Source organism: Rhamphochromis longiceps, linkage group LG14 (assembly GCF_057381845.1).
Source record: "Rhamphochromis longiceps isolate RC_006_pf linkage group LG14, R_longiceps_female_GT1.1, whole genome shotgun sequence".
Classification (NCBI taxonomy): domain Eukaryota; kingdom Metazoa; phylum Chordata; class Actinopteri; order Cichliformes; family Cichlidae; genus Rhamphochromis; species Rhamphochromis longiceps.
The window spans coordinates 25,724,047-25,745,863 of record NC_140570.1 but is presented as its reverse complement, the minus strand read 5'-3'; the positions used below and the strand labels follow the sequence as shown (position 1 = coordinate 25,745,863).

At 41.4% G+C, this 21,817-nt stretch overlaps 2 protein-coding genes across 2 annotated transcripts; one reads left to right on the top strand and one right to left on the bottom strand.

Annotated features, from left to right (window-relative positions):
* Positions 1 to 426: 426 nt before the first annotated feature.
* On the bottom strand, positions 427 to 6,378 carry tbcb (tubulin folding cofactor B). The gene is made up of 7 exons (XM_085380995.1): positions 6,202 to 6,378; positions 5,667 to 5,822; positions 5,367 to 5,510; positions 3,572 to 3,668; positions 3,155 to 3,346; positions 1,988 to 2,060; positions 427 to 1,888 (listed from the first exon to the last, which is right to left on the bottom strand). The coding sequence occupies exons 2-7, from the start codon at positions 5,784 to 5,786 to the stop codon at positions 1,774 to 1,776; spliced, it is 741 nt and encodes a 246-aa protein (XP_085237121.1). The 5' UTR covers positions 5,787 to 5,822; positions 6,202 to 6,378; the 3' UTR covers positions 427 to 1,773.
* A 752-nt stretch (positions 6,379 to 7,130) lies between these two features.
* On the top strand, positions 7,131 to 21,691 carry six5 (SIX homeobox 5). The gene is made up of 3 exons (XM_085380991.1): positions 7,131 to 11,213; positions 14,656 to 16,121; positions 18,216 to 21,691. Exons 1-3 carry the CDS (start codon positions 10,303 to 10,305, stop codon positions 18,890 to 18,892), a joined length of 3,054 nt encoding a protein of 1,017 aa, XP_085237117.1. The 5' UTR covers positions 7,131 to 10,302; the 3' UTR covers positions 18,893 to 21,691.
* Positions 21,692 to 21,817: the final 126 nt, after the last annotated feature.

Sequence of the window (21,817 nt, the reverse complement as noted above, 5' to 3'; positions counted from 1 at the left end):
GGGGGGGGGGGGGTTGTTTTTGATGCAATATAAAATCCATCTCAGGTTTCAGACTTGAGTAACAAGTTTCACCTAATAACTGGAATAAACTCATAGTTTTTAGATTCACGCTTAGATTTTTTTTAAACATCCAGTTTATATACAGTAGAGCTCAGGCTGAGCAATCAGTGAGCAATCACTGGTCACTAGAGAAAAAAAATGCATTCTCCATCACCAACCAATGAAAAGTTGAATTTCAGTGATTTAGCGGTTGCTCGAAGTCATATTTTTGGGTTGCCAGTGGGTCGCTGGTCGGTCTGTAGGCATGTGTGACTGGAGCTTTAAGTAAATTCAAATTGCTCAGTGAAGAAAATAGTAAAATTGAGCCTCATCAAATTTTAAATGCGAAAGCTCTTTTAGTCCAGTGGTTCAAAAACATGCATGATACATTCAAGCGCACAAATTTAATGTTTAACAAGAACAATCGTGTCACAGAAAAATTAATGGAAATTACATTTTATCTTTGCTCTGAAAGCTAAAATCTGGACTGTTGCACATCCTACGTCCAAACAAAAATAACGAATTTAACTTTTAAAGAAAAAAGAAGAATATCAACCCTTGCACACTTTGGCACAAAAATTTCAGGCACGGTTTGTCTATGAGGAAATTTTTAACTGCAAAGTACGACGAAAAAGAGTAGGAAATATATCTGGTGAGATGGGATCTACTGTTTCTTCCTCTTCTGCCAAAATCCTTGTGAGTCAGACATTAAATTTGCCAGCGAGCAAGAATCTTAAATGACAGGAAGAAAAAGCACCTCGGGTTTAACTCACTTATACAAAGTTAGTAACACAATGCCGCTTTTTATCTTAGTGTCAAAGTGTGGCTGGGTGATTTTTTCCTACCAGCAACTCAGTCTTTAAACCAAAAAAGAAATGCAAAGACTACAGATAACTATAAACAGCTATATACAATAATCTTTGTACACAATGACATTTACTAAACATGAGAACAAAAATAAAGTACAATTACAGGAAGCGCTATGAATTGAACAGAAGTGTTTGTAGTAAGGAACAAACAACAGAAACCTTCATTTTGCTGCAAAAAAGAAAAAAATCCCCAACCTTATGAAATGCCTGTTGGTACGAGAACCCAAAAGTCTGTCAAGTTACTGAGAGAGTGCTTTAGGATCATGCCTTCCAGAGAAGCACAGGCAAAACAATTCTAATTTGCCACACTAAAATGATGCGCCATCTTGGTGAGCGGATAAAGGTGCGAGGTTGGGGCAGAAAACTGCAGTCCTACTGTACGCGCCAGACGTCTGCTTTATATTTTTATTTACGATTGAGTTCATGTTTGTTTTATAATTCATAGATTCATTACATAAGTCATCTTTTCAGGATTAATAAATGTGAAAATATATGTGTTTGCATAAAGTAATTTTAAGTCACTGTTTTGGGATTGGAACCTAAAAGGGGGTACCTCTCACTTTAAGTATGTAAGTGCAATAGTAGCATGAAACCCTGTGTGAGAGGGAAGGGGAGGAGCATGGACAGAGAGGTTAGGAGTCTCACGGTTTTCTGACCGTGTGCACAGCTAGTTCTGGATAACTGCTATTTTTTGGAACTTTCATGCTTTTTTAGGAAGGAGTTCATTGTTACATCTTCAGTTTGTAATAAATAAACAGTCTTCAAATCATAATGCAACTGGAAGCATTTCTTTTGGAAACCAGGAACACGCGTCAGCCATAGACTCTCCTTTTTTGAAATTCGTTTATTGGAAATTACCCTACACCTACATCTCGTCTAAACCGTAGTCCTCCTCAGGGAAATCCCCCACAGTCACACTCAGGGGCTTCACAAACGCACCGTATTTGCTCTCGCACTCAAAGTACTGCTTCCCTTCGACACTACAGAGATACAATAAACAAGGCAGAGTCAGAAATCAGGACCAGCGTCACTGAAACTTTGAATTATTTAAAAACAAAGCCAGAAAAAGGCCCTCTTACGTTCCATTGTGTTTGCCCAGTGGTTCATCGTACTTCACACCCACCCAGTAGCCCGGCTTGAAATCTGTTGTTCCTGCAAGAAATGCAACACTTATTGAGCTCTAGCAGGGCATATTAGGAAGACTTTGACTTCACAATAATGATATTATATGAAAAAAGAAGTGCAAACCCCCACCAAAGCAGCTCACTCTCTGGGAAGTATTTACTTTTAAGGAACTAGTATTTTATTTTCCTAGAAGTTTGTAGTGCAGTAAAAATAACACATTTTGTCAAACATGACATACTATTTTAAGTCTGCATACGGTACTTGCTATAGTTTGACAATACACACCAGACTTGTCATAGTTATAAGCCTTCTTGTCAATTATCAACCAACAAAGTTGATGATCATTAAGTTAACCTTGAAGACCTTGGCAGATGTCAGTTTTAATGGATTGTTAACATGACCCCCCTCTACACCACTACGAAGTTTTAGAAGAATTCATTCAAAACTTTTTAAGCCATCGTACAGACAGAAAGAATGGCACGCATGGAAATGCTAACAACAACATAACCTCTTTGGGGACCTTATTGAAGTTAACAAACTACCTAAACTGAATCACTTTTATTTGCTATGTTTTTGGAGGGTGACACTTGGCATTAGTACTCAGGTAAAGCTGCTTTCAAACTAAACTGGAACATGTTCACCTCACAGGAAATGTAATTAGATTTTCTAGGCAGACTTAAAACCTGCTAATAAAATAGATTAAACAAAACAGTAGGGTTAGGTTAATTGGAAACAATAAATTGCCCATAGGTGTGAATGTGGGAGTCAATGTGTTAGCCCTGCGACAGACTGGCGACCTGTCCAGCATGTACCCTGCCTCTCGCCATAAGACAGCTGGGATAGGCTCCAGAGCCCCCCACGACCCTGAAAAGTATAAGCGGAATCGGATGGATGGATGGATGGATGGATGGATGGATGGATGGACAAAACACGCAGAATCCAAACGTGATATTTAGCGTACTAAAAAAAAAGTTTGTCCTCCACTGACATCACAGATTTGGGAATGGGCCTTAGATAAATGACAGCAAAGTCTGCTCTGCAGGACAGAAAATCCTCAGCAGCACAGGGTTTACACTAATGTCCTACACAAAGTAAACCAGCTCAGCTTTATCCACACTTACCAACATACATGACTGTGCCAAGCTTCGTGGGCTGACCGGGGACCTGCACTTTGCAGCGGCTGCCAACAGCAATGGCATCGGCAGCAGCCTTCTGCTCCTCTTCCCGTGCAGCATTCTCCGCCTTCTTCTTGGCCATTTCTTCCTCATTGTAGCGACCCACACGTTGCTTCTTCATAAATGACCTGGCTGTGTCTGAAGGAAAGACACAGTTTGTGATAAATGCAAAGCTCTTCAAAACAGACTGAAGTCTATTCATCTTCATTCTCATGAAGTAAGTCATCCACATTGGAACCAGCTATCAATAGTTAGCTTAAAAAACATAAACAGAACAAGTGCAGAATGCAACTAACGATCATGGACATACTTCCCATTCAGCTGACTTATTTTTTTTATTTATTTAAATAAAAAATACTGTACCTGTTCTCTTATCATAAGCATCATCTGGGAGCTCAAATTTCTCCACTTTGGAAACATCAGTGAACTCGCCCATCTGCCCGCCACTTCTATCAACAACCTGTAAGAGAAACAACGTGAAAGACAAGCAATTATTAAGTCACGCTGTTGTGACTTAGTAACAGCCTATAAAAGCCACCAGAACTTTAGCTTTTAGCAACTTAGATATGATCTTTTGTTTACTGTTGTTAGTGTGGTAATTGTAACATTATTGTTGTTTAACAATAAATCAGTTTTACACTTACTGGACAATTTAAGTGAGTGCTAGTGTATTTAAATGGAAAGGATTATTACCTTTTCAATCATTAAAACACTATCTGCACAGCAGAGTTCTTATTTTTGGACATCAAAGTTTCTGGATGCATGCAGAGTGAATAGATTTGGGATTCAGACACTTAACTAAAAACCCCATTCAATGCCAGAGAGGGATGCTCTATCCCAATATATTCAACTGTGTTGTTAAACCAGAATCATGTAATGCCAGTGTTACTATGCTGAAATGTAAACCAGTTTAGTCTAGTCGTAGGAATTAAAGGATTTTTGTCTAAAATAAAAAATATAGAAAAATCCCACCCTTGCAGTGCTTTCTTAATTTGTTGCATATTTGTTACATTTACACGTTTATCAACAAATTATATTAGACAAAGATAACCCAAGTATATACGAATGGCTTTTAAATGATGTCCACATTAAACACGTTGCTTAGTGCACTGGCTAGAGTCTTGGTCCTTGTGAAGCTCTCCCAAGTTCTTGCATCAACTACTCAAAATTAAATATTCCAATATGAGATTTCTGATTGCAACAAGCTACAAGCCATTATCAACAAACTTATAATAATAAAATAAAATAAATGCAGCAAAACGTTTCTCTTTACATGTAATGATAATAGATGTTTAATTTTTGAAATAATTTACAGAAGCAATTAACTTTTCCATGATATTCTAATTTTTTTGATACATCAGTACATGAGTTTCAGATGACTGGATTATGCTTAATTTATTGTACTGCAGTTGAATCTCCTTTCTGAGGTATTTCCCTACAAGAGTCCACAGAGAGAAGTTTGCAAACATGCTCCCGTGCAGTTCCCCCAAACTCCCAACTGCACAGTGCTTGACGTGGATGACACTGCACATCAGTTCAATGGTGACTTGTTGACAAATGGGCATGAATAGGGAAGGAACTAATATTGGAGTTCATCGGGGACAGGAGATGCATGCAAAGAGTATCTGGATTGGATACTTTTCATTGTTTTTAAAAACTTGGTTTCCCTTCTACTTTGTGTATGTTGCAACACTCTTCTCTGTGGCTGGCTAACAGACCAGCAGCAGCACAATCGAGACTGGCCTACAGACTAGTTGTACTTTTGACACTGACCCATTAACAATAGATAGACAGTCCAGAGCTCCCCACACACTACCACAGCTGAATCTCCATTAAAGAATCAGACACTAATCCATTACGTGACCTCATATACATGCTTAAAAACAAAGTGGTATAATTCTGACTGAGGTTAGAAGTTGTGTAGTGAACACATTATTGTTCTAAAATTTTATATAAATCCTCTCAGAGTAAACATTTAAAGCTGATCATTCAGCCAGCATATGTCATTATGTCTCTCTCTGTGAAAGTAACTTTGACAGATAGCACGTTCAATTCAAGTGAAATAAACTAAAAACCTGTCTCAACCTGTATTTACTCCAACATCACAGTGATCTGAGCCACAGTATTACAAGAAGCTCCCAACAGAGCTGGGACATACGTGTATTCTGCAGTCGTCATCCACAGGATACGATCCTAGCAGAGCTTCATTCTCATTCATTTTTTGCAGGAACTTGTCAGATATGCTGAATAACTCCAGGTCCATGCAGGAGGCCGGTGCACCCATAATCATCTCCAACTTTCCCTGAATGCAACGTTGCAAATAGTTCATGTAACACAAAAGAGGTGACGTTATCAATTGAATGTGTCATTTCAATATCAACAGATATGTTAACAAAGAGAAAACCCAACAACAGACCCATCCTTGAGGGTTTTAGTGGTGCGCTGTATGCTGTCTCACCTTCAGTTCTGCTATACTGATCCCTCTGTTGAACCTGCGCTGCACCTCGAAGGAGGAGAGGGTGCTTGTTAAGCGCACATTCACCGTGGGATTGGTTATTACTGTCACTCCGCTGTCCATTTTCCTGTCTCCTTGGACTCGGGTATTAATCAAACACTGAAAACAGGAATAAAAAATAACGTGACCCATTCAGCCAACGGGACTGAAGCTCATACGCCATCTCATAGCTGCAAACAAATTTAAGTCAATAGTCAAACAACCACAAAGACTTCCAAAAAACTGCTCCTTTTCCACCGATAGTAGCTACTTAAGCCCTTCTCTGATATTAATCCTGTCTGAAGTTAAATTTTACATATATGCTTGGTCTCTCGTGTTTATTCGTCATATTAGCTGTGATCGTATAATTTTAAATAACCATTTTTTTAGCTGTGTAGTTTAGAGTAGCTAGCTACGTTAGCCACTGGGCGGCTAGCAGAGTCACGTTGGACTCACTCGGGACCCTGAGACAGACGGCAAGGTTGCCATAGTTACTTACAGATTATGTATATTTTCCTCGATGGTGCTGAAAAGGCCTTTGATCTTTGTATCTACAATTAACCGGAAGTATTCATGACTACTTGATTATAATAGCAGTGAAAATGGTGCATGTAGCCTAGATCTGTGGGTTTGCCAGAAAATTATAACCTCAATTCCTGCTACGCCCAACTCTGGAAGGTTCCACCCGCCTCCAAACTGGAACACGGCCAATCACAACGTAGGAAGGAGAAATTTTAACCAATAGCTTTACGATACGAAGAAACAGACCCTCAAGACCCGCCTATTGACCGCTAGATTGGCACAAATGGTGGCCAATCATTCGTCAGGAGTAAATGCGACCGTAGAAATAACCACATAGTGGCGCTGAAGTCCAAAATAAACTATGTAGAAGACTAAGCTGGAAACTTTCTCTTTATTATGGATTTGTTTTAAAATATATTTTTAAGACAGAGTATTCGTAGAGTTTGATTATAAGCACTACGCTCTATTATACAATTTTTACCCTATTGCTATTTCATACTTGGTCGACTAACAAAGAAATCTCCCCTGATATGTGGTGAATAAATTAAAGCACAGACAGAAAACAGAAGTGTCAAAAAAGCTGAGAACCTCAAGAAAACATAAGGGGGGGGGGATGACACAAGCCTACAGCACCACAGTGAGGATTTACATGCCTGTGGTTGTTAATGGAGATGCAGCATGGTCTCATTCATAGCTCATTTGCAAGTCATATTATAAAATACGCTGGGCTTCTTTCTCTGTTTGACACATCTTTGAGCTTGGGTACAAGACCTGTAAATACGCAACCTTTCAGCTTCAATAACTGAAATAGTGTGTCACATACAGCGTAGCAGTCTAAATGGGTCTTTGTTCTGTCAGTTTAATAAGATATCTTTTGTAAAAACTCAGAACACATGAAACATGTTTGTGTGTGCCTACACGCATGCGTTTGTACTGAGAGAACACATGAAACATGTAGTGTAACCGGTGTGATTCTGCGTTGTGTCGGATAAAAAAGGTAAAAGAAAGAAAGACCTCCAAGTAAATAATTTGCCCACTCCAGCTCCTCTCCCACAGGGGATTGAAGATGGAGATTGAAAATGTGACGCCATTCAGGGGTAAAACCGCAAAGGATTCTGGGAACTCGTGGCAGGAGGTACTACCGCACGCAGGTAGAAAAGGGCGCGGCATTTATTTTTACATTAAACATAAAGTATGCATTTACACGTAACATATTTGACATAAGATAAAACAAAAACAACAACATGAAATCCGACATACCTGATAAAAAAGGTAAAAGAATACAAACAGTGGGGAAGAGAGTTAGCTCAACCCACCACAACGTCCAAGCTAGCAAGGAGTATATATTCATGCTAGCATTTATGGCGCCTAAAACACATTTATGATACACACATACTACACACTTATAACATCTAACAAAAACAGGCTTAATAATGACAATAATTGAACTAAAATCGCAATCAGAAACATCCAGGTGGCTAAATATGCATTATATGTGTGGTTTGTTTTTTTTTTGTCTCTTTTTTTTTTTATTATTATTATTCTTATTTTACTTTTGTAATAATAATGCTTATAAAGTTGTGAATGATGAATTTCGGCTTCAATGAAGGGGATTAAATAAAAGTATTGAATTAACTGTTTAGGAATTATAGCCATTTTTATACATAATGCTCAGGTGAAGCCTCTAACAATCTGGACCTGATTTAAAGTGTCGAATTCTTTTTTTTTTTCTTTTCTTTTTGCCTGTCCCGTTTAGCTCTTTTGCCATCAGAATTGTTGTCTAAAGGCAAAGAAAGATGCCCAACGGATTTACTTTACCAAATTGACCATCCCAGCCTTGCCGTAATGGTCCATTTGATTCACCTTTTATTGTTTATTTTATTTTCACTTACTGAATACGGGACAGACTTGACTGGGGGAAAGAAGGGGAGAAAGAAAGAGGGAAAGAGAAACAGCTGAGAAGAGGGACGGGGGAGAAGGGCAAAAAACAAAAACCAACAGAATGAGCAGAAAAAAAAAAAAGAAATAAAAAATGCATATATCGATCACCTGGGTCACCTGCTGAGAAAGAAAAAAGAAAACAAGCAGAGGAGAACAAGAGTAATAGAATAAACAACATCACAATGATATATGGGAATATGACAGTAAATACTAAATATTAAACATTATTGTGCAGCACATAAGATCAACAGAACACAGTGTGCTTTGAGGTAGGAGCCAAAAAGGGTGTAGTTTGTGGGTGTGATCACCCGTGTGTACACCTGTGAGCATGGACGCGCTTGTTTTTTTAAAAGGTTCCTTTATGTAATGATCTGCTAGAGGGTGTGGGGGGGCCACAGCCCCGTCCTCCAGGGCATGAAGCAGGTATGGAGGAGATCAAAACTCCAGACATCCAGAGGCCCCCAGAACACAAGAGACCATGTGTGTTTTAAAGTGTTGGAAAGAAATGACACCCACCTCTCCCACAGGGGAATTGTAGAAAAGGGGAGAGGCAAAGGGGTACACTGTATTTATAGGATTGCACCAAAGAAGAAGAAGAAAAGAATGAGGAGGGGCTCTAACTGACAATGAACATAACTACAGGCTTGGAGGTCCTAAAAGTCAGGTATAAAAGGAACGGTTTGGGGGTTTAGAACACATTTTGGGTAATTATAACAATGTGATTTATGACCCTGTTACAGTTGCACTTAAACACGTTTGTGTGTGCCTACACGCATGCGTTTATACTGAGAGTATTTGCATTAGGCAACCACCTCAGGCACACAGAAAAGTGATGACAACATGTTCAGCCTGAACAAACAGGGAAACATGGCCATACACGATGCACAACACACATAAAACACATGCAACCAGCATTGCCCTTGAATAAAAGCATCACTAAAGGCTGGCCAAGAATGACTTCTAACAGGTAATCTGTTATTAATCAGAATAATCACATATATTTAGCAGATTATAGCAGGTTCATTTACACAGATATTATTATTATATATTTTTATTTTACAGCAGCCTACATAGCTATTATTTGTTGCACTTCAACTATGATAATAAATATTGTTTACAGTGTAGCTTCAGCAATAATATTGAATGTAATTCAAAATGATAAGAAAGGGACAGTTTAGTGTTTTGTTTGTTTGTTTGTATTTTTTTTTGGACATTATTGGAGGTTATACATGAAAATATGGCATTCTTAACTCCAAAATACTAAACCATTGAATAGGTGCTGAACAACATAAATGTTAAACTATTATGTAGCACACACACACACACACACACACACACACACACACACACACACACACACACACACACACACACACACACACACACACACACACCTTCATACACCAAGTGACTTTTTGCACAATATTCAGTCTTTTGCACATTTCTATTGCAGTGTTGTGTCTGCATCGTTCTGTTCTGTCTGGTGTGGTACTGTCTTTGTTTTGTTTTGTTGCAATTTTTGCGCATTGCACTTTATGTAGTCCTGTGTTGATTGTCTGTTATATGCTATATGTAGCACTGTGGTCTTGGAGGACCGTTGTCTCGTTTTACTGTGTACTGTACACATGGTTGAAATGACAATAAAGCCACTTGACTTGACTTGACTAAATGAGAACTTCGGGACTCAAAGTACATTTATAAAGTATTTACTATTACAAGGCAGTAAGAAAAAAAATGTAGTATTAAACATTTTACATATACATTTGTGAGTGTTTAAATTCTCACTTACAGTTTGACATTGTATATATTTACAAGGAGAGGCCTGCAATTCAGAATCCAAAGGGGCCACACGAGAAACTGGGACTGTTGTGGAGGGTTGCTTATTCGTGTGGCCCCCTTCAACAGTCCCAGTTTCGCCCCTGCTTTAAAGTTTCATTTTTCCAAATTAAATACTCAAGCTATGGGGGATGTGTTTTTTGGGGGGGTTTCCAAAATAAAAGCTCTATGTGAGATTTCTTCTCCAAAATAAAAGCCTAATTTACCTCCTAGAAATTTACCGGGATGTCTTAAAAATGTCAGATATCCAAAAGCAAAGCTTTCTAATTACCTTTGCTTCATTAAAAAATAAATTATGTAAATGCTCCGTATCAGTCTTTGCATCGGATTATTTGATAATCAGAAGCAACCGCTCTTGCTTTCCCTCCGATGTCTGTGCGGCTTGAAGAACAAAGGGGCGTGGCCGCCGTTGTTCATCGAGCACGCTCGCGGTTTGGAGGATGGGAGAGAGGACGGCGCTGCAGAGGGAGGGAGCGAGGAGGAGGAGGAGGAGGAACTACGGGTGGAAAAAAAAGTTAAAGTGAAAATGGCTTCCTTGTCTTTGGAGTCCACAGAACAATCTGAGAACAGCACAGGGGAGCCAGCGGGGTCGGAGACCAAAGAAGAGAAAGATCCGCTCCAAATTTCGGAACAACTGCTCCAAAGTTTCCAAAAGTCGGCGCTGAGTTTTTCCACTGACCAGGTCTCATGTCTGTGCGAGGCCCTTCTGCAGGCGGGCAATGTGGATCGCCTGTGGAGATTTCTCTCCACTATACCTCCTTCGTCCGAGCTGCTACGTGGCAACGAGACCCTGCTAAAGGCCCAGGCACTGGTGGCTTTCCACCGGGAGGAATTCAAGGAGCTGTACGCCATCCTGGAAAGCCACAACTTCCACCCGTCTAACCACGGGTTCCTGCAGGACCTGTACCTCAAAGCCCGCTACAAGGAGGCGGAGAGGTCCCGGGGCCGTAGCCTGGGCGCAGTGGACAAGTACCGGCTCAGAAAGAAGTTCCCCCTACCCAAAACCATCTGGGACGGAGAAGAGACCGTGTACTGCTTCAAAGAGAAGTCCCGCAATGCCCTGAAAGAGTGCTACAAGAGCAACAGGTATCCCACTCCGGACGAGAAGAAAAACCTGGCCAAAATCACCGGGCTATCCCTCACGCAGGTCAGCAACTGGTTCAAGAACCGCAGGCAGAGGGACAGGACCCCGTCCGGGACCCACAGCAAAAGGCAAGACCCGCAACACTGGAAACACAATCCAGCTGTCGCCTTTATCTCTGTTTGCGCTCTAAGTTTGGTAGCAAGCAAGGAGTCACAGCCTGAGCGGCAGCAGCTGCTGTTTTTTTAGCTGTCCTGTGTTTATCTGAACGAAGCTTTTTTTCTTTACTTTGTCTTTTATAGCGAGGACTTATCAGAAAAGTCACTGAAAGCAGCACATAAAAGCTTACCAATTAAAAAGCGCGCAGACCTACAGAGGGCTGCCTGCAGGAGTGCACAAATCAGTGTGGCAAAACTCAGAAATGGCACGAAGTAGGAAGACAAACAGGAGGTGACTTCTGACAGCAGTGAGGCCACACATGTCTGACACCAAGAGCATGTTGCTTTGTTATGAAATGTGAGATCTAGGCGCCCACTGTGGCTCAAGTTTCCTGAAACCCTGCACCGCATCCTGCAGAGCCACAGGGTGACAAAGGTTAGGGGAGGAAAAGAGCGTAAACTAAGGCAAAGGTGGGAGTGTGGGGGGAGGCTGAAATCACAGTTTTAAAATGAAGATTTCTGCAAGCAGTGGGAGGGGAAGTTTGTGAAAAGATAAGTTTGCTGTGCTGTATCAAACCCCACGGTCTGGCAGACTGGGGCCACCAGGATGCTTTATTTTCACACATTAACCACATATCACCAAATGTATCCAAGTGATAAGAACATATTCCAGCTTATTTAGAAGTTTTATTATCAATTCATCTTAGTTTCAGTTACATTTCCACAGAGTTTTTGCTCATTTTAGTTTAGTTTCTTTAGAAAAGATTCGGTTAGATTCTGTTTTAAAACTGGGACACGCAACTCATCGTGTCTGATTAATGTCAGTCTTAAAAAAACAAAGCCTCAGAACCTCCTGATGCATGTTGTGCTGACAAACTTGACCAAAGTGACAAAGACTAAAACTTAAAAATTAGGATTAATGTCAGTAGGTAGGTAGGTGATCATACAGCAACTTTGAGCCCCACTTTTTGTAATAATCCTGATGTTGCATTTATAAAGGTTTTTAGAGTCCGTAACTGACTACTGTATTATAAAGTCTCTAAAACAGCACCAATAAGTATTTTTGCCTTAATTCACAGGAACAAAGATCACCAGTAAACATTAGTGTAAATGAGCCTGTTAGCAAATATTTAACCTGCATTCCCTCAGTTGAAACGACAGTCGCTGTACAGTGCAGTCAAATCAAACGTGCAGCTACCTGCTGTGGCGACCCTTTGTTAATAAGGGATCAGCTGAAAGTAGCTTCTTCTAAAGGAGGCATGCCAGAAACTGTTGGAGAACGTCGGCATTAGAAGAACGCTTTGATTATGTTAGGATTTCCGGACGGATACAAAATGATTTCTGCACCTTAAAGTGGAGGCTACTCTCCCTTTAAAATCAAACATCCTGCTGAGGCAAACTTTAAAACTTGCAGGCATCCTAGTTTTGAATTAGAAATATTTAACATATTTAAGAGTGACAGTATATTGCTGATTGGATGTGCTTTTGGAAAGTGGTTTGCTTTGTTTTTTTGTTTTTTTTAGTATTCTAGTAATATTGAATCTTAAATAATGCATTTATATCACATTTAAAGTTTCACATGATGGTAATGGAAACAGCAGAGTGCAGTTAGAAGAAAAGAGAGTGTTACTTGGTACGATGAAGGTTGCTTGCTCAGTCTAATAGATTTGAATCCTGTAATATTATATACACAGAGCTTAAATTAGATTTTTTTTTACCATCTGCATGGTGTCATTGTCCCGTCTTGTTCACAAATGGGTCGACTCTATCTTTTATTCCTCGAGCCATCAAACGTCTGAACATGAGCAACACACAGCCTGCTCAGTTCGTGTGGCCAAAGTCATCCCTACGATACAGGAAGAGTGAAAGAGTGTTTAACGTGTGCTTGTCTTATGTTGATGGGATTGTTTTATTTGAGGTGTCTGCAAATGTCAGGTGACTTCCCCGTGGGGACAAATACATCTATTTATCTATTTATAGTTGTAATGAATAGTTGATTAGTCTCTAGCGGCCTGGCCCTGGAGGATGGATGAGATTCATCCTAAGTCCCTTAATAGCCGGTTTATACTCGCCATTGGCACCACAACAAATTGCAGCACGCGCCAAAAGTGACCACAACTGCCACGTCCTGGTGTCGTTTCTGCTTGTCGGGCACCTCTGAACTGTGTTCAGTGACGTACTGGTGCAGGAGCTCAGAAACTCCCACATTACAGAGAGGGAGATGCTCCAGCAGCTGAGACAGATGAAACTTTCTGAAGAAGACTTTGGGATTTCTCTCTTTCCTGTTTTGACTTCTTTTACACTCCTACCCCGGTGCTGATGTGGAGGCCCCTCTTCTATTTTTAAAAGTAGGCTTGAAACTTTCCTTGTTGATGAAGCATATAGTTAGGGCTGGCTCAGGTGATTGTGAATCCTCCCTTAGTTGCACTGCAATAATCTTAGGCTGCACTGAGCGTTTCTTCTTCACTCTGCATTTAATTACTGGTTATTTTTAATCTTTGGCTGTTTCCATAGTGGGTCTTCTGTCCTGTCTTCTCTCACCACAATCAGTTGTGGCAGATGGCCGTCACTCCCTGAGCCTGATTCTGCCGGAGGTTTCTTCCTGTTAAAAGGGAGTTTTTCCTTCCCACTGTCACCAAGTGCTCATAGAGGATTGTCTGATTCTTGGGGTTTTCTCTCTATTGTTGTAGCAGGTCACCTGCTAATCGGAAGGTTGGTGGTTCACTCCTCGTCTACTCCCGTCTGCATGCCAAATATCCTTGGGCAAGATATTAACCCCAAGTTGCTCTCAGATGCATCCATCGCAGTATGAATGTGTGTGAAGTTGGATAGAAACAACTTTAAAAAAAACAGCGCTTAAGTAGAAGAGTGCTATGAGAACCAGTCCATTATGGGGCAGCAGTGAATTAGATTCTGGATATTGTGGGTTATCCTGATGTGCACACCTCTCCTCTTGGGTGGTGGACCGTGGATTCAAAATTCAGGGGGAATCACACTCCTTGCCTCTGGTGCTGGAGAGGAGTGTTTGCCTCTTTATCTGGCTGCTTAGTTAATTATTTACCTAGTTAGTTTAACAGAAAATTAACCAACAGCAAGTCTGATTATTGATTAATAATTTGAGCTCTTTCCAAACAGACACATATTCACTGACTTTAAATTCTGTTGTAAAAGAGTTGAGGCTTTTTCCTCTTTTTGGTTAGACTGAAAATCGTGGGATGAATTTTATAAAAATAATGAATATATAATTATTAGCTGCAGTCTTACAAGTAGCTACTTTTTGAATCAAACATTTTTCAGTCTTAAGGTTTTGTTTTATTTGTGAGTTGATCTAATTGTGTATTTTCGTTCATTTCTTGTAACATTAAAAACTCATTTGTCTGTGTGTGCTTCTGTCCTTTATATTTGACCATTTCAGTGAGTCCGATGGGAACCACAGCACTGAGGATGAGGCGAGTGCGATGGACGACACTCCCGACAAACTAGACGAGGCTGCCGGCTCCACAGCTTCCATCATCTCTGTCTCTGCGGTCCCGTCCAGCACTGGAGGCCAGCTCATCCTCAACGGGTCCAGCGGCTTCCTCACCGCCTCTCTGCTCAATGGCAACTCCCTGATCTCCAGCAGTGGTGCTGGTGTTATAATTAATGGGATAAATTTAGGTGATTGCCAGACCGTCACACTGAGTCCTGTTGGAACCAGCTCTCCTTTAATACTGAACGGGGCTCAAGTAATAACCAAATCTGGGGTTGGTGTGCAGCAGCCACAGCAAGCTGTTTCTGGGGTGGAGCAGGAAGTTTCAGAAATGGAGGCCAAGCCGAGCGGCGTTCCAGCAGTTGTTCTTAACACTAACGTCACGCCTGTCTCGAACCCCATCATTTCTCTTCCCCTGCAAACCAAGACCGAGAGTGACAGTGCAATGGGCTTCATCAGTGTTTCTGAATCAGAGGGCAGCAGCCAGACGGTATCATCCTCTTCTTCCTCTTCCTCACCAACCAGCCTCTCTTCACTAGTTTTAACACAAAACCACCAACGCCAGGACTCCCTCCCCCTCCCAGCATCTCTGTCATCTGCAGGCATGCTTGTCTCCAGTTCTGCAGGGGAGCAAGGGGAGTATAGCATCTCTGCTACTGCTCCCTCTACCAGCCTCAACCCTCCTAGCTCTGTGATTTCAACCAGCAACTGCACCCCTCAGGTTTTCTCTCTGCCCCAGGTTGTGCCTTCCATCCAGGGTATACCAGTATCTCACCTGGTTCAGCACTCTTCGGGAGCCCAGGTATCCCAGTGCCCTCAGCTGGTCCCAGTATCCCCCCTCACCTCACCAGCGCCTCAATTTCAAAGCCCCCAGACTCTGAACACAGGAAACAGACTGGCACAGCAGCAACAGGAAGCCTCGGCAGCTATGTCTGAAGGTGCCACAACCATAGTTTCCATCTCACCGCTCAACAACAGTCAGCTCCCCCAGCACGTGATGCAACAACTGGGGGAGCAGACCACAAACTGTACACCCAGCAAAATCCAGACACCGCAGGTTATTTCCATCTCTTCCCCAACACAAGTCGTCCCAGTCCCCCAGGCCAAAGGTGGCACACCGGCACAGCTCGTCCCACTCTCTGTGCCCCAGCTGGTACCAGTCTCCTCCATCCAAACTTCCTCCACCATCTCTTTCCCACAGGTGGTACCTGCAAGTCCTTCTATCTCCATCCCTTCTGCCCGTCTACCATTACAGATCCTCACTTCAGCTCCTGCAGCTGGAGGGGTCCCACAGGCTCCTCTCAGGTTAAACCAGCTGAGGCCCATTCAGAGCGTAGCTCCTCCAGCCAGCACGGCCCCTACGGTGCAGCTCCTAAACTCCGGCATCATTCAGCTACCCTCTACCCCTCCAGGTATTCTCAATTCATTAAATATTTAAAAAATGTAGCACCCAGAACTAAGAGAAAATTAACTGATTATTGATTAATAATTATATATACCGTATTTCCCGGACTACAAAGCGCACCTGAATATTAGCCGCACAAGCTAAAATCAGGGGAAAATCCTGTTTTGTACATACATTAGCCGCACCTGACCAAAAGCCGCAGGTGTTTCAATATTGACTTATCATATGTAAGAGAATATGCACAAAGCGAATTGTCAGGAAAGAGATGGCTGTTTGGAGACACACCCCTTTTATTAATATTTTGAAAATCAAGTTATGGGTACATATTTGCACATGTGCTGTGCTTCATAAATGAGTAACAAATGTAGTACATAACAGTAACCTACAGCACACCAGAAAAATAGATTCAGACTACCTTTTAGGCTCAGGTGCAGTGACACGGCTTTAACAAGAAGAAAAGTCAGTCATTCACCACCATCTTCCTGCGCACTAAAACCACCAAAGTCCTCTTCTCCAGTGTCGGAAACGAACAGGCTCAGGATGGCTTCGTCATCCACTCTCAGCTTCTTTCCTTCGTTGTCACTTTCAAAACCAAAGATAATCCTCATTGTCATTGTCAGTCGAACACCCTCTGAAGGGCCGTGGCGGTGTCCTCCTCTCCATCATGCAGCAGTCCAGCCCTTCGAAATCCGTTGGTGATCGTGGATGTTTGCACACTTTTCCACGCTGTCAGAATCCACCGGTAGAGTTGAGCACAACTTGCTTTTCGCAAGTTTATCGCCGCTCGTCATCCACGACTCCCGCTGAACGCATAGCGCTACTTTGAAGTTTGTTTTTCGCGCTACTTGTACGGCACTATGTTGCCTGGCGGATGGACATGTGACCAACATACAACTCTTGAACCCCGATCCTTCCGCCAGGCAACGTAGTGCCGTACAACAGCGGAACAAACAAAACAAATCGTCTTACGATATCACAAAAATCATGGACAATCTATAGAAAAGCCGCACCTGACTAAAAGCCGCAGGGTTCAAAGCTTGTGCAAAAAGTAGCGGCTTATAGCCCGACAATTACGGTACATATATCTATGTGTGTGTATTTGTTACTGCTTCCAGCTTCTCAGACATGACTTCTTTTTCATATTCACATGAACTGATTGTATTTACAGTCAGAAAAGGTGAAATTTTTGAAGTTACTGTTAGTCAGAAAGAGTGCGCAAAGACATTTGAATGTTTTAGGACTCAGAAAAATCTTTTTAATTATTGATTAATAGATCATCATTGATTGTTTATGTGGTGCAGAAAGAAAAAACAATGACAGACATGTTTTTTGGGGGTTTTGTCTTGCAAATAATCAACAACATGTCACACAAGTCAAAGACGAGCAGACATTGACATTTTTTGCTTAATCAGAATTGGTTATGATTAATATTTTGCTACCCACCTACCCTTGGAAAAACCCAGAAACTATTCAAATTGTCATCAAACTACGTCTTTATTATATACTGAGGTATCAAAGCTTATCATTGGGTGTACTGGGGAGGTCCTCAAATGTCGTCTCTATAGGGGGAAAAGTTGAATCTATTTGATTCTGATTGGCATCCATTCATAAATAAAAGTTTGAACAGCAGGTTGCCGTGTGCCTGAGATGACCGCATGAGGGAATATCCATTCTAAATAACATCATCCAAAGCCAACACTATGAAAAGTTATCTGAAGCCTGTGGTTCTGCTCAGATCCTCTGACCTCATTATGTGCAACACTGGACATGTTTAATATAAGCATTTACCCGCAAGTTAGTATGTACCTGGGAAAATTTGAGGAATATTTATCAGTACAGTGTTTGTTTTTTTTCCATTGATAGCACTACAAAACCAAACATAAAAGAAAATAATGCTTTCAGAAACATGTTCTGTTTCTGTATGATATTATATATATATATATATATGCCATTCTGTAAAACACTCATTAAAAGTATTGATCTATAACTTGGATTGCTGCATGCACTTATAAGATATAGCCCCATTGCTTTTTATATCAGCTGAATCTGGTTATATTGTTTAGATTGTTGCCAGTTTATCATTTATCATTCATATTCATAGGTAACCTTCTCCTCGGTGGTAGCCCCTACCTGAGTGTCCAGCAAGGCAAGCTGATTCTGACCATCCCAGCAGGCATTCAGCTCACCAGTTTGCCCCTGAAACCAGTCCCTGACGCTTCCACCATCTCTACAAACGGAGTGATCCCCATTCTTAACCCTTCTACCTTTCCCGTAGTCTCACAGCCTTCAACACCAACGCCCAGCAGCCTCGCCGCATCATCTCCCCTGAACTTCATCAGCTCATCTCCACCATACTGTGCTCAAGAGACTCCCATCCAAACCAGCCAAGTGCTCGCAATCCCCTCCCCTCACCCGCTGGACCCAACGGCCACCCCGACAACGCAGAATGCTCTGACTCCAGAAAGCATGCTCACGCTCAGCCCCATGTACACTGGAGTGACACCAAATAGCCAAATGCCCCAGCCAGTGTGGAGCCCAGTGCCCCTCTCCACTTCAGCCAGTTTAACTCTGTTTGACGTCCGCACCAAGGGGGACCTACCTGTGGACCCAGCCTTGTTGGGTCTACCTGGTGGGGAGTCGCTGCTCCTGGGCAGCCCCTCTCCAGAGCAGGATGTGGAAGCCAGCTCGCCACTTGGGAATCCAGAGGAAATCGATGGAGAATCAAAAATCCTTACTCAGCTTCAGTCTGTCCCTGTGGATGACGAGCTGGGCTTATAGTTTTTAAAACTGGTTCAACACCACAGATCTGTTTGTCTTGTTTGGATGACTTGAAACATTTTTATCCCACATCATGCATCATATAAGATCACCATATTTTTTTATAACCTACAGCAGCAATTCTCACTCAGTAGACCAGATGCCATTGTGGTGCTAGCTGGAAATTTTCCTGCTCTCTTTATTATGAATGGGATTATTCACCTGCTGGTTCAATTACTCCTCTCAGTTTGGATTAAGATTTTTTTATTTTATTTTTTACTAAAATCAGTATGTGCCTTACTTTTTTTTTTTTTTTATAAAAAGATCAGATCCGCACAGATGATTTAAGGATTAATCTGCTTGACTCACAAGTCTTGATGTTAGACCAAGACTTGTGAGTCATGGGGTCAGGGGTCATGGATCCTTCTTGTGGTTTTGTGGACTAACTCAGCTCTACTACGTCTGGGTTTCTGATATAGATCCACAACAGTGATACACTGTTCAAAAGGGAAAAATCTTTAAATGGTTCCCTCCCTGTCCTGAATTCAGCCTGAATATATTCTGCCAACACTCCAGCAATATCCCTTCATCCATCATCTCCCACTCATCCTGGACCAGGTCATAGTAGAAGGTAGCCTAAGCAGCTATCAACTTCAGTTCTTCCAGGAGGAAACCAAGACATTCCCAAGCCAGCAACAACAGCACACTGTTTCCAGTGATCAATCGTGGAGTCGTCCTGGTCGGATCCCTGAACCACTTCAGCTGGTTCTTTTTAAAGCAGAAGGGCAGCGGCTCTCCTCTGAGCTCCTTCTCACTTTGTCTCCAACTTTGAAGAATCTGACTTGCATCTCATGGTCTTATTCTTCCAGTTACCACCCCAAGTATCCCTAATATTTAATTCCTCACAGTGTAGAGTAGGAGTGTACAGAACAGTCGGACTCACCTCTCTTCAAAACAACTGGATCATCTGCCTAACTGCTCGCGCCACACCAGTCCACCATATTTTCACCATCCACCAGTCCTCTTCCACACTTTCGTCAGGATAATTTAACTCCTACATGTGTAACAGGTTCACCTAACAAATAAACGATCCTCGGTTCTGGGTGGAGACCCAAATCCCTTTCGGGGTTGCGTCAGGAAGAGCATCCAGCATAAAAAATCTTCCCAATCCCTAGTGAATAAGGGAGTAGCTACTTGTAGCAACAACACAAACTCACCCTAAACCCACAGTGGAGACTTTTGTTTTTAACTTGGAGGTTCGGATTCTCATCCCACCCTGCAGGATGTCACCCTCCGAACATCTGACCACCGAACATCGACATCACCAGTTCTGTCAGTTAAGTCTATGAACACAGTCGGTGATTAAGGGCAAGCATGGCTGAATCTGTTGCCCAGTTGCAACGAGTTTGACCAGGAATATAGCGAATATTATAATCTACACAAACATTAGATCATAGCTGAAAGGGCTATATGACAGTATTTTATTACCACACGTTAGTAGTGTTGTTTTTATCATTGAACTGTCTGCAGTTTCCAGGATTCAGCACTGCCTGACCTTTGTTTAAAAAAACAAACAAACCTATATATAGAACAGGAGGAAATAAAAGGGTTTATACTCTATGCAATGCATGTTTAGTTCTTCATAAGACACTATGTCGCACAGTGGCTGAGTGTAATTTTTTTAAAGCCAGTACTCTTGGGAGATAAAAAGAAGCTGTGCTGAGCTTTTAAAAGGAAGCACAGCAGAGCATTACACTAAAACATGTTGCGATGTTTCCTGTTAACATCTCAGCATGTTAATACTTATAAGTGCCTTATTTTAAAGCTCACACGTTTGATGTTATTGATGTTCTGACTAAAACGTGCTATATATATATATTTGCTATGTACTCAACCAAATACCTGGATTCACTTCATATGGATTCTTTTGTGTCTACGTTTATGAATGAGTTTGTTCAGTGATACACAAACGTGTCTTTTCTTTTTTTGGTTGTGTGGTCATAGCTCAGTTGTGTTTTTTATTTTGTTGTTGTTGTATATTTTGCACATTTCATTCACATATTGTTTACGCTGCGCTGCCACGGTGTTATGACAGCGGTCGGACTCATTTCACAGTCTCTTAGTAAGAGTGACACAGAAAGATAAGGAGCCAAGAAGATTAATCAGGAAGTTGTGGTTCGTGTTTTTGAGATATTGTTAAATTTTTGAGTACAGCTCGATCAAAGCTGTGTGACCTTTCTGTTGTCATAACACAGGTAAGCGGTCAAACCTTTGGCCAATTATGGTACAAAAAAAATCAGAAAAACACGTATAGTTACATTAATGTGTGTGTGTTTGTTGGTCTCATTTAATCTATTTAAGGCATGCATCAATCAGTTAGTAGTTTTTAAAACAGTCCTCGAGGAGAAGCTGTGGATAGGAAATGTTCATTATCAATTCACGCTGTAACGTGAGGTTTTCCAAGCTCAGCTTCCAGGACATTAGCTTGGACAAATCAACCTGAATTTAGCTGAGTGTTTAAATTTGTTTGGGGGGGGGGTAAAGGAAAATGTTTTCATTGTGTTTGTTCATATTAGCCATTTCTTACCAAAGTATGTTGACATTAAAGCCTGCATGGCTTACGCACACATGTTCCTGGATTGGTTTTCACTCTCCAGCCTGACGTGTAACATTCATGACTCCAGACTTAACCAAAGATGTCGTGTGTTTTTGCTTTGTTTTTGTTTCTGAGTTTTCAAAGGGATCATTTGTGCCTCGTCTTCTCATTTTTGTACTCAAATGCATTCTATTTTTTATATTACATGATACTGTAATAAACTACATTTACAGAAAAGACTGTGATTATTGTGGATGTCCTCATGCGCCACACTTTGGAACTGTAGATTATTGCGAGTGAGGGGGGGTGACAACCTTTGCTTCTAATTTGGCAAGAAAATTTTATTCAAA

Bases quoted from the DNA above. Each gene is read 5' to 3' on its own strand.
- tbcb (XM_085380995.1), bottom strand. From the start codon at position 5,786: ATGGACAGCGGAGTGACAGTAATAACCAATCCCACGGTGAATGTGCGC. The intron at 3,669-5,366 runs GTATGTCCCAGC...TTTCTCTTACAG, and splicing joins ATGACGACTGCAGAATACAC to GTTGTTGATAGAAGTGGCGG. The intron at 2,061-3,154 runs GTAAGTGTGGAT...CATTTCTTGCAG, and splicing joins TGGCACAGTCATGTATGTTG to GAACAACAGATTTCAAGCCG.
- six5 (XM_085380991.1), top strand. From the start codon at position 10,303: ATGCTCCGTATCAGTCTTTGCATCGGATTATTTGATAATCAGAAGCAA. The intron at 11,214-14,655 runs GCAAGACCCGCA...TGACCATTTCAG, and splicing joins TCCGGGACCCACAGCAAAAG to TGAGTCCGATGGGAACCACA. The intron at 16,122-18,215 runs GTATTCTCAATT...TCATATTCATAG, and splicing joins GCTACCCTCTACCCCTCCAG to GTAACCTTCTCCTCGGTGGT.